The 14,337-nt window shown below is 37.8% G+C and overlaps 1 protein-coding gene across 15 annotated transcripts in view; it reads left to right on the top strand.

Annotated features, from left to right (window-relative positions):
• SIPA1L1 (signal induced proliferation associated 1 like 1) overlaps positions 1 to 14,337 on the top strand; it is a 233,218-nt gene that overhangs the window by 189,939 nt on the left and 28,942 nt on the right. For all 15 annotated transcript variants that reach the window (XM_069784285.1, XM_069784270.1, XM_069784276.1 and 12 more), the window contains 2 exons: positions 2,224 to 2,502; positions 11,840 to 11,989. In XM_069784285.1, the coding sequence (XP_069640386.1) occupies positions 2,224 to 2,502; positions 11,840 to 11,989 (429 nt within the window). The remainder of the gene's footprint in view (positions 1 to 2,223; positions 2,503 to 11,839; positions 11,990 to 14,337) is intronic.

A 14,337-nucleotide genomic window follows, 5' to 3' on the forward strand; every position in this document is an offset into this window, starting at 1 on the left:
TATTTGTCCTTTAGTTGTCAGTAGAAAATTGAATACATGTCAGAGATTAAAATGAGCAGTGGCATAAGGTCACCCATGAGGTATTTGGAAAGCTTTTGTACAGTATTTAGCAGCCTGAGCAAATGGAAAGTTCAGCTGCAATCATAGCAAAAGGATTAGAGCAGAAAAATCTGTGTGGAAAGCACAGATCCTATTATTCCTGAACTAAATTAAGTACAGCCAAAAGCAGGCTTAGCTTTAGTGTATCCAAACCCATAGCAGGAAGAGAAATTACTGCACTTTTTGAAATACTGTACTCAGCATCAGAGAGTGGTGGTGTTGTCCGGTAGTGAGCAAATGTTCATGGTGGATTATTGCCTAGTTATAACATTTCATAACACAACTCTTTGTCCTGCTTTTGGTATCCAAAATCATTAAGGTTTAGGAACCGTGTCTTGAATTTGTTGCTATCCTACATATATTACTAGAGACTTGATTTAAATCTTTGCACAAAGCAATTTCTCTTTTGGCAATCAGGTTTCCAAAATTGGAGTCCTTTCATTGTGTCCTCTGGAGGTCATTCAGTATTTCTACTACAGTAACTTCTACAGACCGTAATTAAAATGAAGATCAGTTCTGCTTGGTATAGCACATTCATATGAGAACCATTCCCTATCCTAATGAATTGATTGGCATGAAGTTGGAGAAAGAGCAGGGGTGCAGTTAGATAAGATGACTTGCCAACACTCACGTGTACAAGGTCAGCAGCAGACACAAAAATATATCCAAATACCATGATTCAGAATCTAATGCCCGACACAGAGGCAGGCGTTGTTATGGTAACATCTCTACTAAAAGATGGTCATTAAAATATTGCCACTGAACTCATTTAGTGGACTGATTGCTGACCTTGAAGTAGGGACACAGCAGCAAGATGAAATTTTGTCATCTTGCTTCTTAAACTGTAACTATGTCTGCAAAAAAAAAGAGAAACCCAAACTACTAAAGTGTATGATCACTAGGGAAAGAATAGCAGAGACATAAAATATGAAAAGAAAAGAAGAGAAAAAACAAGGGTATTGAGATTTTAGTTACGTTGTGAGTGGACTTTGAAAACAAATCTCCTGATCATCCCCATCTACCATGCAGTGGTTCACATCAGAATGGCCTGGGAGCACACAAACATTTCCTTCAGATGATGCTAAACTACATGTGCTTCAGAAGCATACCGTGTGCCTTCAAACTGCTAATTTAATTTGCAGGTGAAGACTAGAGGGTAGGTCAAAGTAAAACCACGAAATGTGTATATTGTGGACAGTAAGACCTCAGTGCTGACTGTTTTGCTTTGTTCACTCCTATTAGACTGCACAACTTGCTAATGTCAGCATAGCCAGATAACAAGTTATCTGTTTTGTTTTGTATTTTACCTGGGAAGAGATATTGATATTTCTCAGCTGTAATGGTGTAATCACTTAGAGGAAGAGGTAGAAGTAGAAAATTTTGCACTGATTGTTTATTTTTCCTTCCCATAGATAATGTGCATAGATAAAGTAATCACAATAAAAAATTCACTTAAATAGAGATATATACATTTGTCAAGAGAAATACCAAAGTTATCCTCACTGAAGCTGAAGGTCACATCTGCTTTCCAAACCTCTCATTTTAAACGAATGCAGAAGTTTGTCTTGCATCTTATGTGGACTGCATTAGCTTATATCCTGTTTTACTCCAGTTTTTATGCTGTCCTGTTCCTGTACATCCTCAGGAAGCAATGGACATCTTTTGGGCTTGGCATCTACAATTCTTAGCAAGTGTTTTGTTTTCATAATATGCTAATTTATCAACTGAGGTACTCCAAAGGCAGAGATCTTTGAAAATAAAGTGTAATGCATTATTTCATGGAAATCTTGTCTTATCATGGATGTCTGTGCATCAGAAAGATTTATCTCAAAAAGAACAAACATTTCACATCTTATTTGTCTGGGTGCAGGTAAGTTGTAAAACCCATTAATTTTTTAAATTAGGAAGGGGAGATACCCTTCTAGCAGATTTTTTTAGCTTGTATAACCTAGTAATCACATGGAGAAGATCAAAATTTGTTAAACATATGTTTCTCAAAAGCAAAATCTTACATTTACTGTTTCATAGAACTGATTCAGCTTCTGTCTTCAGATTTCTATCTGTGTGAACAGTATATATTTATTTTAATTTTTATAGCAGCATGTTAAATTTCTTCATTTCCAGGAGTTCTTCAGAAAACTACCGTATGCCCGTGATGGAATACAAAGTGAATGAAGGAATGTCATATGAATTCAAATTTCCCTTCAGAAATAATAACAAATGGCAGCGAAATGCAAGCAAAGGACAAGGACCTCATGTGGCTCAGGTACCATCCCAAATACAAAGTCCGGTAACATCTAGGATTGGCTCTGGGAAAGGAGAAGGGAAAATGCCACCCCCAGAACGAGCAGCCAACATCCCCCGAAGTATCTCTAGTGATGGGCGCCCGCTGGAGAGCCGGAGGTACGTGTCTTCTCCACAGATGGCTTTTCATTGCTGCTCAGAATCTTGTCTGGAACAAAGCACAGTAGATTTATCTAAGTATCTGAAGACTGCTTTTTACCTTGGTTTTAATTAGTCAAAAGGCAACATGAATATGAGTGAAACATTAGCCAAAAGGAAATACCTTTCCTGGCATGATTAACCACAAAATGAAGTATTATGGGATTGTTAGGCTATGTTTCTCTGTGTTTGATGGTATTCTAAAACTGCTGTATTGTTATTTACATTTTAAATGAGTAACAGTCAAAGTTTTTTAGATGTAAGTGTTCCTGAACTTCTGCATTTTGAAGAAGTAAATCAAAATTTTAGCTTGTTTATGGGCTTGGTGGAATTGCCTAAAGCTCCCAAGGCAGAAATTGCATCTAACAAGGTGTTTTAGCAAGAGAACTCTGACTAGCACAGAAAGCAAATTTATCTGATTGGGGAGTTTTCAGACTTTTTAGGCTAGAGAAGAGATTGTTTTAAGTTTGCGTTTCTCCAGGGTGGTTTGGGGTTTTTTGTTGTTTTGTTTTTTTTAAACAGGAAAGCGATTATTATTAAGATAAAGGTATCAGGCACATCCTGTCACAGTATTTTCATTCTTTCATGGAAGAAGGTGTATTTGATAGTATTCAAATGAACTGTCATTGTTTTGATTATCTATACAAATCTGTCACTGTCTCTGCATTTACAAAGAGATCTGTAGAGGGAAACAAGCTTGTAGCTTATATTTCTTATTTTGGACAATTCCTTAAAAAAAAAAAAAGCTGTAGACATATTCTGATCGTGCTTTATGTTGCTGAAAAATATAAAGCAGTGGAAATAAGATGCATATTGTAGAAAAATTAGAGAGTTCTAATAAATTAACTTAAAAGCATTTTTCATGTCCTGAAGAACTGGGGATAAAAAAAAGAATAAATCAGAGACGGTACAGCCAAGACCAAGGAAATTACCAAGGTGAAATTGAAACTTCTGAGTAGGGACACCTTGTTAGGAAATTACAATAATTGGTACGGACTTCATTTTCTTACTTTCTTTTTCATTAGACGCTATCGTATTTCTGCACTCAAACTGATTAGAGTGTGCCCCCCCAGTTATAGCTTTATGCAAGTTCAATTGATGTATACTTAAAGCTCCCATCAGTGTGAGTTGCAAAAGAAAATTTGCAACACCGAAAGCTCTAATAATTTCACAGACAGCCTGATAAGATTGACTGTGAAAAAGGTTGCAGAAGCCACTGAGACACTGGACTTAGCTCTCTAATGGTATATTTGGACCAACATAAAAATTGCATGGCTAGGCCATATCTGCCTGCTACAGCTGAAGAGATGCAGATATTGAATTTGAAGGAACAGGAGTTGGGGTGGTGGTTGGTTGTTTTTCTCCCTCTAGCGCTGTAGAATCTCACTGTACTTATGGAAGGCATAGTAATACCTGGGCAAAGTTTAAGGCAGTGGCAGAAGCTTAGATTCAGTTGAGTTGCTGGTTTTTTCAGACGCTTCCATCTCTTTGTGGTATAAACCAAAGAGTTTTGTCTAGAGTCTCAAGTTGGCTGTTCCACAACTCATACTGAGAAGAGTGAGCCTTTGACTGCACTGAGAGATGGAGTAATATTCACTGTGTTTTTCTTGTGCATAAAATCCTATGTGGGCAACATTGCATACCTAAAGCATCCAAGATTTATCCAGTCACTGGATGCTTCTAAAGGGGGGTTATGGCCTGACAGATGTTTGCAAAGTGAAAATTACATTTCCATATACTCAGCATTTGTTTTCAAAAAGTGAAACTTTGACTTTCCATTTCCTTCGTTTTCAAGGCATGTAGCTGGGCTTTTTCTCCTCCAGACATTCTTTTAAGTATTTTTTTGTTATTATTATTCAAAAAGGGTTCTATTGGATCTTTTCACCCTTAAAAGTATATTATCAAAGTAGCTTTTAAGTTTGGCTGGGAATTTTTTTGGATGCCTGAAAAATGTCTTCTCTCTTATCTTTCTCTCTTGTCTTTCTGGTCTGCTAAACATGTTAGTCTTGGCTGGATCAAGTTTAAATATAACAGCAGCTGCATAAGGTTAACGTGTTTCCAGTTAAAGTAAAGAAAAATATATTTTTGTCATTTTAAAGGAATACTGGAGGGAGGGGAAGCAATAAGCTCACTTTGAGACTCATTTGTCTTTTCTCTGCATGATAAGAAAGCTTTGCTTTTGAGGAAGCTCAGATACTTCTATTGTTATTGTGTTAAATCTAAAAAATTAACAAAGATGAGATTTTCATAGCCCTCTTAACTACTGTCTCATTTAATTTTTCACCACTAACTTTCATACTTCCCATAGTGTAAAGATCACATATCAGGGAGGTGCTGGGATCTGTGCGTGTTTCTGGTGCAGGTAGCAGCAATGGTGCTCCGCTGTGCTTTGCTCCCTGCGATTTGTTCTTTGCTCAGTTCTCAGTTGGTTGGGGAAACGGAGGACCAAGGGTAACCTGGTAATATGGGTACCGGGATCTGTACTGGTGGTCCCTGTGATCCAAAAAAAGCCCTCTTATTATAAACCTGACCCCACCGTACACAAGATGGCTACCTGAGTGTCTGTGTCTCTGCAGCATTTATGTTCTATCGAGCAATTTTAAAGGGTTTTAGAAAAAAAAAACACCTGACATGGCTCATTAGCAAAGCAGTACAGATACCCTAGATTTTCTTACTACATTAGAGTTTCACTTTCAAAAAGAAGGTACTGCCTAAGTGTCAGTGGGGCTGGAAACCTATCTGTGAAGATCAGCATCAATAATTTCAGTACTAAATTATAGCTGAAATCTCAATTTTAATCTTTGGTTGTGGTCTACATATCCCTAGCTATCACTTGTGTTTCTGTGGTGCTGAGCCACAGTTGAGACTTGCTGATGTTTGACTGATCGTAATACTTAGTTGTTTTGAAACTGGAGCTGGCATTTATCCCTCTGTGCTCCTGCCTTTTGACTGCATGTTCTTCATTTATTGAGCTGGGCGCTGTGACAGTGATGGCAGATCTCATCTGCCACTAAGAAACAGCGATGTATAGTTTGTGATCTATGTTTTAAGGGACATGGCAGCTGAGAAACCCATAGTAAATTGATCCATGTGGCTCTTTGAGCTCTGAATCCAAGATGATTTTTAGAACTAGCATGATAGCAGTCACCCAGGACCACAGGTCAGAACCATCATTAGCCGTAGCTCTAGTAGGTGGGATTTCAAAGAATGGCATAGAGGCATTATAATATTTCTGAGGTATCAGACCTGACATGGTACTCATTTTAATGGTAACATATCAGCAATAAATCCATGAATTAATATATATTGAGTATTTAGAAAAAAACTGAAGATTTGAGGGATTTAATTTAAACAGAAACACCCTAACAGACAAGTGTTTCCCTCTTTGAGTACAAAGTGCTCTCAGAGTGCAGGGAGTACAGGTGTAACTCTTTTTGAATTACACACTAGTGATAATTGACTGATGAAGTTAGAGCCTCTAAATGTGCGTACTGAGTGAAATAAATTTATTTTTTACCCTTGCTGATATTTCCACTTTAGTCAATTTAACTATGTTAAAAATAAATAAAAGCTGCATTACCGGTCCTGAGAACAGGAGGATTTCACTTCATATACCTAAAAACATCTTGCTCCCTGTGGAGACTGCTGTTAGTAGGTGGGGAGAGTAGCTTGCTTGACAGTCCCTGATTCTGAGAAGCCAGACAAATGCCCAGTCCTGTGCCTAACTAGCAGAGTACTTAAATTTGCCTTTATTGGATTGTCTTCATGTGTCCAACTCACTAGCTTATACTTAAACTCTCCCTGTTTCTCGTAGTATCCTGGGTCCCTGAATGTATTCATGATTGATGTCCACATTTGTAGGCGGGAAAAATAACCCAAAACTTTATAAATCTTAAAATAAATCTCTAATGTTACTGCAACATTAAGACTGAAAAAGCTAACAATATAAATGCAGTAGTCCCGAGGTATGGCTTCTTTCACAATATTAATTAGTCCACGTGGGACACTCTACAGCCTATAACCCAGAATAAATATCAGTGATACATAAAGTAAAACAACAATAAACCACATATATGTGAAATATGTCAGAGCTAATGTTATTGGAGAAGATGTAGTCTTAGACCTTGATTTATTTTTTTTATTCCCCTCCCAATTTTCAGTTTGTATTTTCTATACTTGGTTTCCAGACTTTATTAAGAAAAAATGTGCAGGGAAAGGAGATGAGATAGTGTTAGATGGTAATTGCTTCTTAATTAACTTATTATAAGCTGGAACCAGTCTTAACTAAAACTTGGTTCAACAAACAGTTGAAAAGTGTGAAAGCTAGTGAGAAAAGCATGCTGTTGGACTTGTGCAGTTCAGTACTGTTCTGGATGAAAGCTCAAGGCCCTAACTAGAAAATTTCTGAGCACAGTCAATATTTTAAACCAAATGGAAAACTGAACGGCATGACTGCAGTTGAGCACTGGCTGTAAAATTCCACAATATGGAAGTATTAGAACAATATTCATTAAAGCTGGTTTTAAGTCTTATCGAGGACTTCGGAGCACAGTCTTACCCTAAAACTTCATACTTCTTTGAACGATGGCTGTGTGTTGTCAGTGACAGTAACTGTGCCAGTAGTAGTTCATAGGTTAATTTCTGCAGATAGATTCTGGTTTAAACTGTTCCCATATTATATGAAAATACTAATCTGCTGCTGCTTGGCTTGGATCAGTGATGTTTTTCCTAATATAAACAAGCAGGTGTCTGTGCTCATCTCACCACCTGTCAAGTGAGCATTGTAGCACATGCATTGCCTACCTCACAGGGTTTGAGGATTTGTTATTTTTAAGTTTTCGTAACATTCTTCAAATTAAAAGATGTACTAACATGAGATTATATATTATGCATTTCCTGCTGGCACCAGGACCTAGAGCTGGGTGTAGCAGTGGAAAACTAAAGGTTTGTTGGTACACCCGACTGTATGGCCAAACTCTTGTGTTCCAAAAACATCTGAGAAGAGCCATGCTGTGTCATGTCAAGAGTTGGTCTCTCTTGTTTGGCTGGCCATCAGCAGGGACCAGGGAAAAGCATAGGAAATGCTTACAAGTATAAAGGAAGACTCCTGACCAGGTCTGACAGTCTCCTGGCTGTCTGCTGTTTAAGTTTGCCTGGAGCTGGATGCACCTGTACTGCCGTGTTTAACAGCTGTGGATCGTATCTCTTCATCCAGGTGCCTGCTAATTGGTCTCTTGATAGTTCCAGGTCTCTTGCTTGTTCTTTTGTCATGAGGGATAATGAGTAATCATTGTTTGCTCGATCCAATATAATTCACGTTTGGACAGATTGAAGCAGATACGATAAAATTCTCTATAATCTGTGGAGCCATATAGCCTATTCAGTGTTTCTTCATAAAGAAGCCATTCTGTACCTCTGGTTGTCCTGTTGCCTGCCTCTATATCTTTTCTTGTTGTAATAAATGTTTTGATGATCAAATTGAAGAAAAATATTTGAGAAGGTATACAGTGTAGTGTGAGAAGGTACAATATGACAGCATAATTACATTTTCTGTTCATTCGCTATCCCCTTCCCCAATATTGCTGATGTTCTTTTTTCCTTTTCGAGTGGTTCGGTTTCCTTTTTAACGTGAGAGCATTGAGTCAGTGTTTTCAGAGAACTGTCACATCTTGCAGTATTATCAGGATTGCAAAAATCAAACACGTGGAAGGTAAGCATGCCAGAATTAAGATTTGCTGTGCAATTTTATTCAGAACTCTTGTGTAACCTTATTTTCTGATACTTCCTTTGATTAAATTACGAGAATTTAACAGAGGACATCTGCCTCGTTCAGTTCACGCAGTGGATGCAGCTCATTAAAGAAGACCTGTTTAATATTTCATTTTCCTCTTCATTACTTCATCCCTTATTTACTGGATAGCACTCAAATCCTGTTGTAAAGATGCAATTACTAATTCCTAATTTCTCTAAGCTTTATAGTGGTGCCCATATAGTTTCTGAATGCTTCACGGGTATTAATTAAACTTAATTTTCAAAACTCTTGTGTGAGAGGAGATGTCTTTGGCCCTTTTCAGATTAAGAACAAAGGTAGAGAGAGAAATTATGTTCTAATCATTTGCTCTGTCTTATTTGGGGCATCTCGTATTTGGAAGTGTGCCCAGCATTGTTAATATTGTATATATTCAAATTACAGCTTCAGTTGACTTCAGCTGCTTTGATAAGTTTTCAGCTCAGGAGTAAATTGGGCCTTGGAATCAAATAAGGCCTTTGCAAAACTTGCAATTAGTGACAATGAATGTAAAATTTTCTTTAATGAGTATGCCAGTGGTCATATTGGAGTGCTGCAGCAAGTGCAAGATAAGAATTCAGTTTGCTAAGTCAGCACTGAAATGCCTTGACTATAAGGCCATCCTTTCTCTTTTGCCAGCTGGTGCCTCCTTCATTTCTGAGCTGCGCAGCTCTTGCAGAAGTTGTAGTACAAAATAAAACTTCATGGGGCAAAGGTCCTAAGGGAGAAGGCACCTGTGTGTGATCATATAAAGACTAAAGACTGCCTTAGGCCATAGTCACAAAGCATGCTGGACTGACATTTTTCTTATGATGTGTATATTACATACCTATGCATACTGAAGACATGGGGAAAATTACAGCTAATGACATGGAAATTTATTTATTAAGAGCAAGATGGATGCTTTCGATGTCTGTGTTGTCATACTAAACAAAATAAACATACACCCGTCCCACTCACTGCCTTCACAAAAGATCAGTTTCTTCCCATACTTGGCAAGACTCAGCCAGTCCTTTCAGGATGAACTAGATCAGTTAGAACTAAATCGTGCCGGGTATAACCCCAGTTCAATTGACTGCAATGTAATTGTATCTGTTTAATGCAATGGACGCTTGGCCTATTTTTAAATTCAATTATGGGACTCATGCACTTAAGAAGAAATTCCAAAATGGTTAAAGCTGTCTTTTGAAATAGATAATAGCTTGTTTTAGTTTGGCTTTTAATTATAAATAAAAGACAAGCACAGAATATCTTAACTATAGGGGCATACTGCTAACACAATAGTCCTTTTGTCTTGGGAAGTGCCTTTCATCAATAGATTTCAAAGCAGCTCAAAAAGTCAATTAAAACTAATTTACTCTAAAGTTCTTTTGTCTTATTTATGTGTTTCACATAAAATGAAACATCTTTCACTATTAATGCTTTTTAGTGCTATTGTGAAGTGTACCAACAAAATGTATTGCTGCTTTAAGTAATAGGGTGTCCTATCTGACTGGTTGTTCATTGCTGTTGTTCAGACCACATTTATAATACAATTCTGTTTGCCCTCGAGGTCTTTCATCTTTGTAAATGAGTTATAACTCCATGACATAGTTCTGCAATCTTGACATTTCCTTCTGAACAGCACTGTCGCTTTTTGGTAAGGCATAGGAAGTAAAGAAGAGGCATAGCTGAATCTGAAGTGAAAATGTAAGCATTTTCCAACAGGAAATCATTTTACAGAAATTATTTGAGAAGTAATTTGTTTCCTTGCCATAAATTCTGATTTAGTATTGGGAAAAAAGTTCATACTTTTAAACTGTGTATTACTCTGCAAGCATAACTGAGTTTAAATGTGTGTGCCTATATAGGTGGGTGAATGCTATTGAAAGCACATACTCTTGTTGGCTGAACTTTTTTTTTTTCCTCTTTATAACGTACCACTGGGAAAATGAACTGCTTGGCTCACGGTTCCCCAAGTTTCCAACTCTTGAACTGTGTTCTTTGCAATCAAATATTTCAGAATTGTTACTTGATAAATGCGAGAAGTTAAATTCAGTTTGGTAGACTAGAAAGGAATTACTGGATTTGGTATGGTACTTCTGGTGGTCAGGCGTTAGATCATTCCTTTCTCGTCTGGGAAAAAGAGTTACTATTAGTCATATGCACTTTATGAAATTCCAGATGATCAAGATGTTTGATCCATTCCTACTGCTCTTTCCATTTTAAGATTTTGTTAGTTTACTGCTTTTTTGCAAACTACTGAAGGGCGACAAATGCACATTTGGTATATATACACACACACGCACTCTTTGGATAGATACACATACATAAGTAACATTAATCAGTGCAATATTTTTTTCATTTTCAAAAGAGGTTTTTGAACTTTAAAAGTTATTACAGAGTTGTGGTGAGAGCTGATTAAAATCTGCCACTCCTTTACAGATAGAGATGAAGTGGCTAGGCTAAGATCTTGTAAATCCCCAGACGCAAGTTGTGTACTGAGGCAACTATCTGTGTTTCACTGAAGTCAATATGCATTTTTTTAAATGTTAAAAGTTAGGTTGCTATTTAACTTGTGTAAGTTATAGTTTTTTTCCTAGTTAAAATAAGTAAAGGTTTGCGTTCACAGTAGGATTTTGACCTTCATGGATGGCATAATTCAAACTCCATTTAAATGACTGCAGAAGTTCTGAATGCCTTCAGTCACCACTGAGTAGAACAAAGAACTAGGTAGCAGCAGTGAATTCAGCTGGGGTTTGGGAAATGAAATGCACAAAGCAGAAAATGATCTAAAAAAGCCTTCAACTACAGAACAGGATATACGAGTTGAGCAGTATAAGCCTGCTGCTTCCAGCCATTCTGCCCATGTGTTGCAATTCTAGCCCATTTATTTGCTGTACGGTTATTCTGACAGGAGAAGGCTTCATATGACTCAGGTGTGTATTTTCAAACAAGACTTCTGGTATGTTGAGATAGTTTTATATTAGAATGTTAAGTTTTTAGAGGGGAGGTTAAGCTATTTATAAATAACATTACATTTTTTAGTCCTTGTGATTTAATGTGGACAAGTTTGGTGGCATAGAGATAGGCTTGATACTCTTGACAGAGTTTGCAAAGACAGCCACTACAGTTAGTTTAAATTCCAGGCAAGAGTTTGTTTTGAGAATTGTTAATATTTTGTTCTGTTTGGTATTTGGGTGAGGAATGTCATGCTTCATTATTCATTACAAGCAATGTGTAAAAACAGATCAGGACTTTAGAAACTGGGATGTTTTCATAGTGTGTGCTGGGATTTTCCTCCCACACTTGCCTCTCTTTGTTTACTCCCCTGCATCCAGCTTTTTACAGCTGATTTTCCATGGTTTCCAATAGATTAAGAAGGGGAAAATGTCTGATCCTTCAACTGACTTAATTTCTACTGCCTTCGTGGTGCCATGTTGTTTGCTGATGTGACAATTTGCAGGATGTTGTCCATCATGCTTTGTGTTATGCTATTGCTGATTCAGCTGGTTCATTTGCTCTGAACAGGTTGTCTCCCGGTTCTGATGTCTACGTCACAGTTTCATCCATTGCCTTAGCACGATCACAACAGTGCCGTAATTCTCCAAGCAACTTATCATCCTCAAGTGAAACTGGCTCTGGTGGGGGCACATACAGACAAAAATCTATGCCAGAAGGGTAGGCACCAGACTTTTTTTCATATTTTTTAGGCAGTTTTTTTGTTCTGTGTTCCATTTGTTGTAATGTATATTAAACTAAAGGACAGCTTCCAGCCTCCTGTCAGCTGTTGTTTACATGCATTAAAACATGTTTGTTTTCAAATATCACTGTCATGCTTCTTGAAAAAGTCAGTTTTAAAAATCCCTTGCTTCCACCTTTTCCCTTTGCGACCTAACCTCTCTCTCTGATCTTAGTCTACAACTGCTCAGGTTACTATACAAAGGGAACGTTATGTATTTAAAAATCTTCATTAAAGGTACTGGTTTCATGTTGCAAATTGCTTCATTTCACAGATTTAGATTCTAAAATAAACTAAGTAATAGGTTTGGGACTTTGCACTCTGTGCTAATAGTTGAAGCAAAGTAGTGTTGAGTGCAACTAAGACTTCAGACATGCAGGCACAAAAGTGTTAAGTAATCTACAGCTAGCATCTTTTTCACATATTCACAGTCATCCTGTTTTACGGCGCGCTCTTCCAACTTTCCAGAAAACTTCAAACTCTCTGAAGCAAACCAAAGTCAACGTAAGGGGCAACTTGCAGAGGAGGAAATTAAATCTGTATCATTTTCAGAGTGCGCTGAAAGGAGCAATAAATCAAGCATCTCCAAGTAGGGGAAAAAATAATTGGCAGCAGGAGAGCTGTCTACCACATTCCAAATTACTTCCTATAGAGAAGATGAAGGGGCAAAACTGCTGATAGTTCACACTGCAAAGCTTCCCTCTGAAGTCATCCTGAGTACGTTGCAGGTCATTGTGTGTAATTAATTCTGGTTTGGGTCTTTTATAAAGTAAAAGTATCTTTTTCGCTATTATAAAAAAAATATTATTAGTAAGATTAAATACCAGTTGTCAGGAACTGCTTAGCACAAGGCACTGTCTTTTGCCTGTTTAGGTGCCTGTAAGGGGACACTGCTCTGTGTCAGCCCTGAGAACCCAGCTCGTGGTTCTGAGCATGTGTTTGAACAAGTGCTCCTTCTTGCTCCAGAGCACTGAAGATTTGTCCTCCCTGTCCTTCTCCTTGCAGCTTAGTTTGAGTTTTTCTGAAGAGGCCGTCTCTTCTCTGCTGCACATCTTCATGAAGGCTTTGATTCATGAGACTGTCAGGCCTGTTCGGGTCATTATTTAAGTTTGTGCTTAAGTCCTGCTGCCATCAGGAGATTTGCTCTAAACCCATTAAACTTTGCTGTAAGGAAACTAAATAGAAGTGTGTCCAGAGCTCTGCAGCTGGAAAAAGCACTTAACCTCTTCATACACTGCATACTTCCTGGCTCATTCATGCCAGCAGCACTTGTATGTTGCCTTGAATTCTGAAGAGCAGCTTGTGCTCCCAATAGCTTGTCTGCTCTTTTCCAACTACCTCATTTGCTCTACAAAAAAGGTATTGCTGCTGTGTGTCCTTAGACCATCACAACTCTTAACTGCTTGAATAGGAAGGGATTTTCAAACTCGCTGGGGTTTTTGTTTTGAGTTGGCCTCAGAGCACACCAGCACCCATCCCAACCCTTTTCCATCTTTTAAGTTAATTATACACATGTGTTCACTACAGCATTCTTTGAGCATTTTGCAAGTTCAGCAAAGAGATGTGTCCTAGAAACCTTGCTTATACAGTCTTTTTGGTTTTGAAGTTTTAATTTAGTGCAAGGAAACACTGTTTAAATGGAATTATGAAAGAAGTAATTAATACGTGAACTTTGTATGTTCCCTGTTGGATGCTTTTTAAAAAAAGAAAAATCACTTATTAAAGTCCAGTTATTTGACTGTTATGTTCTATTCTTGTAGGAAAAGCACTTTGCCTCCCACACTGTCCTTGTACACATGAATCATATTTACTCAGGACTTTCCAAACATTTTCTGCTAGGCTAAACGGAAAGCATGAAAAATGTAATTATGAAGGAAGCTTTACCTTGCCTCAATAAGCAAAGTAATGTCTGTCGCATTACTGAAAATCATTGCAGTTCCATGTGCAGCTTCTGTTGAGATTCGTCTGAGACACCAGATCGCCAGATGTAGGGATGTTGGGTGTACCAGGTAGTGCTGGTCAGTGATTAACCCGCATATGTTGTTAAAATAGGGGAGAGATATTGTAGCATTCAATTGCTGAGATGTTGCAGAGAAGGATGGCCTGGAGTAGGGGCCAAGGGGCACCATGTCCTGAAGGTAATCTTCTCGAGGTGAGGCTCCAGTGTGCTTTAGGTATGCCAGTCCCTGAGATTTCCCAGTGCAGGAAATCTCAACTGCATAATTTGTGTATACATTTCTTTCTTATTGCATGATATGACAGATTTGGAAAGTTTGTGAAACTTAAA

The sequence above is a fragment of the Haliaeetus albicilla genome, chromosome 5 (assembly GCF_947461875.1).
Source record: "Haliaeetus albicilla chromosome 5, bHalAlb1.1, whole genome shotgun sequence".
NCBI lineage: Eukaryota > Metazoa > Chordata > Aves > Accipitriformes > Accipitridae > Haliaeetus > Haliaeetus albicilla.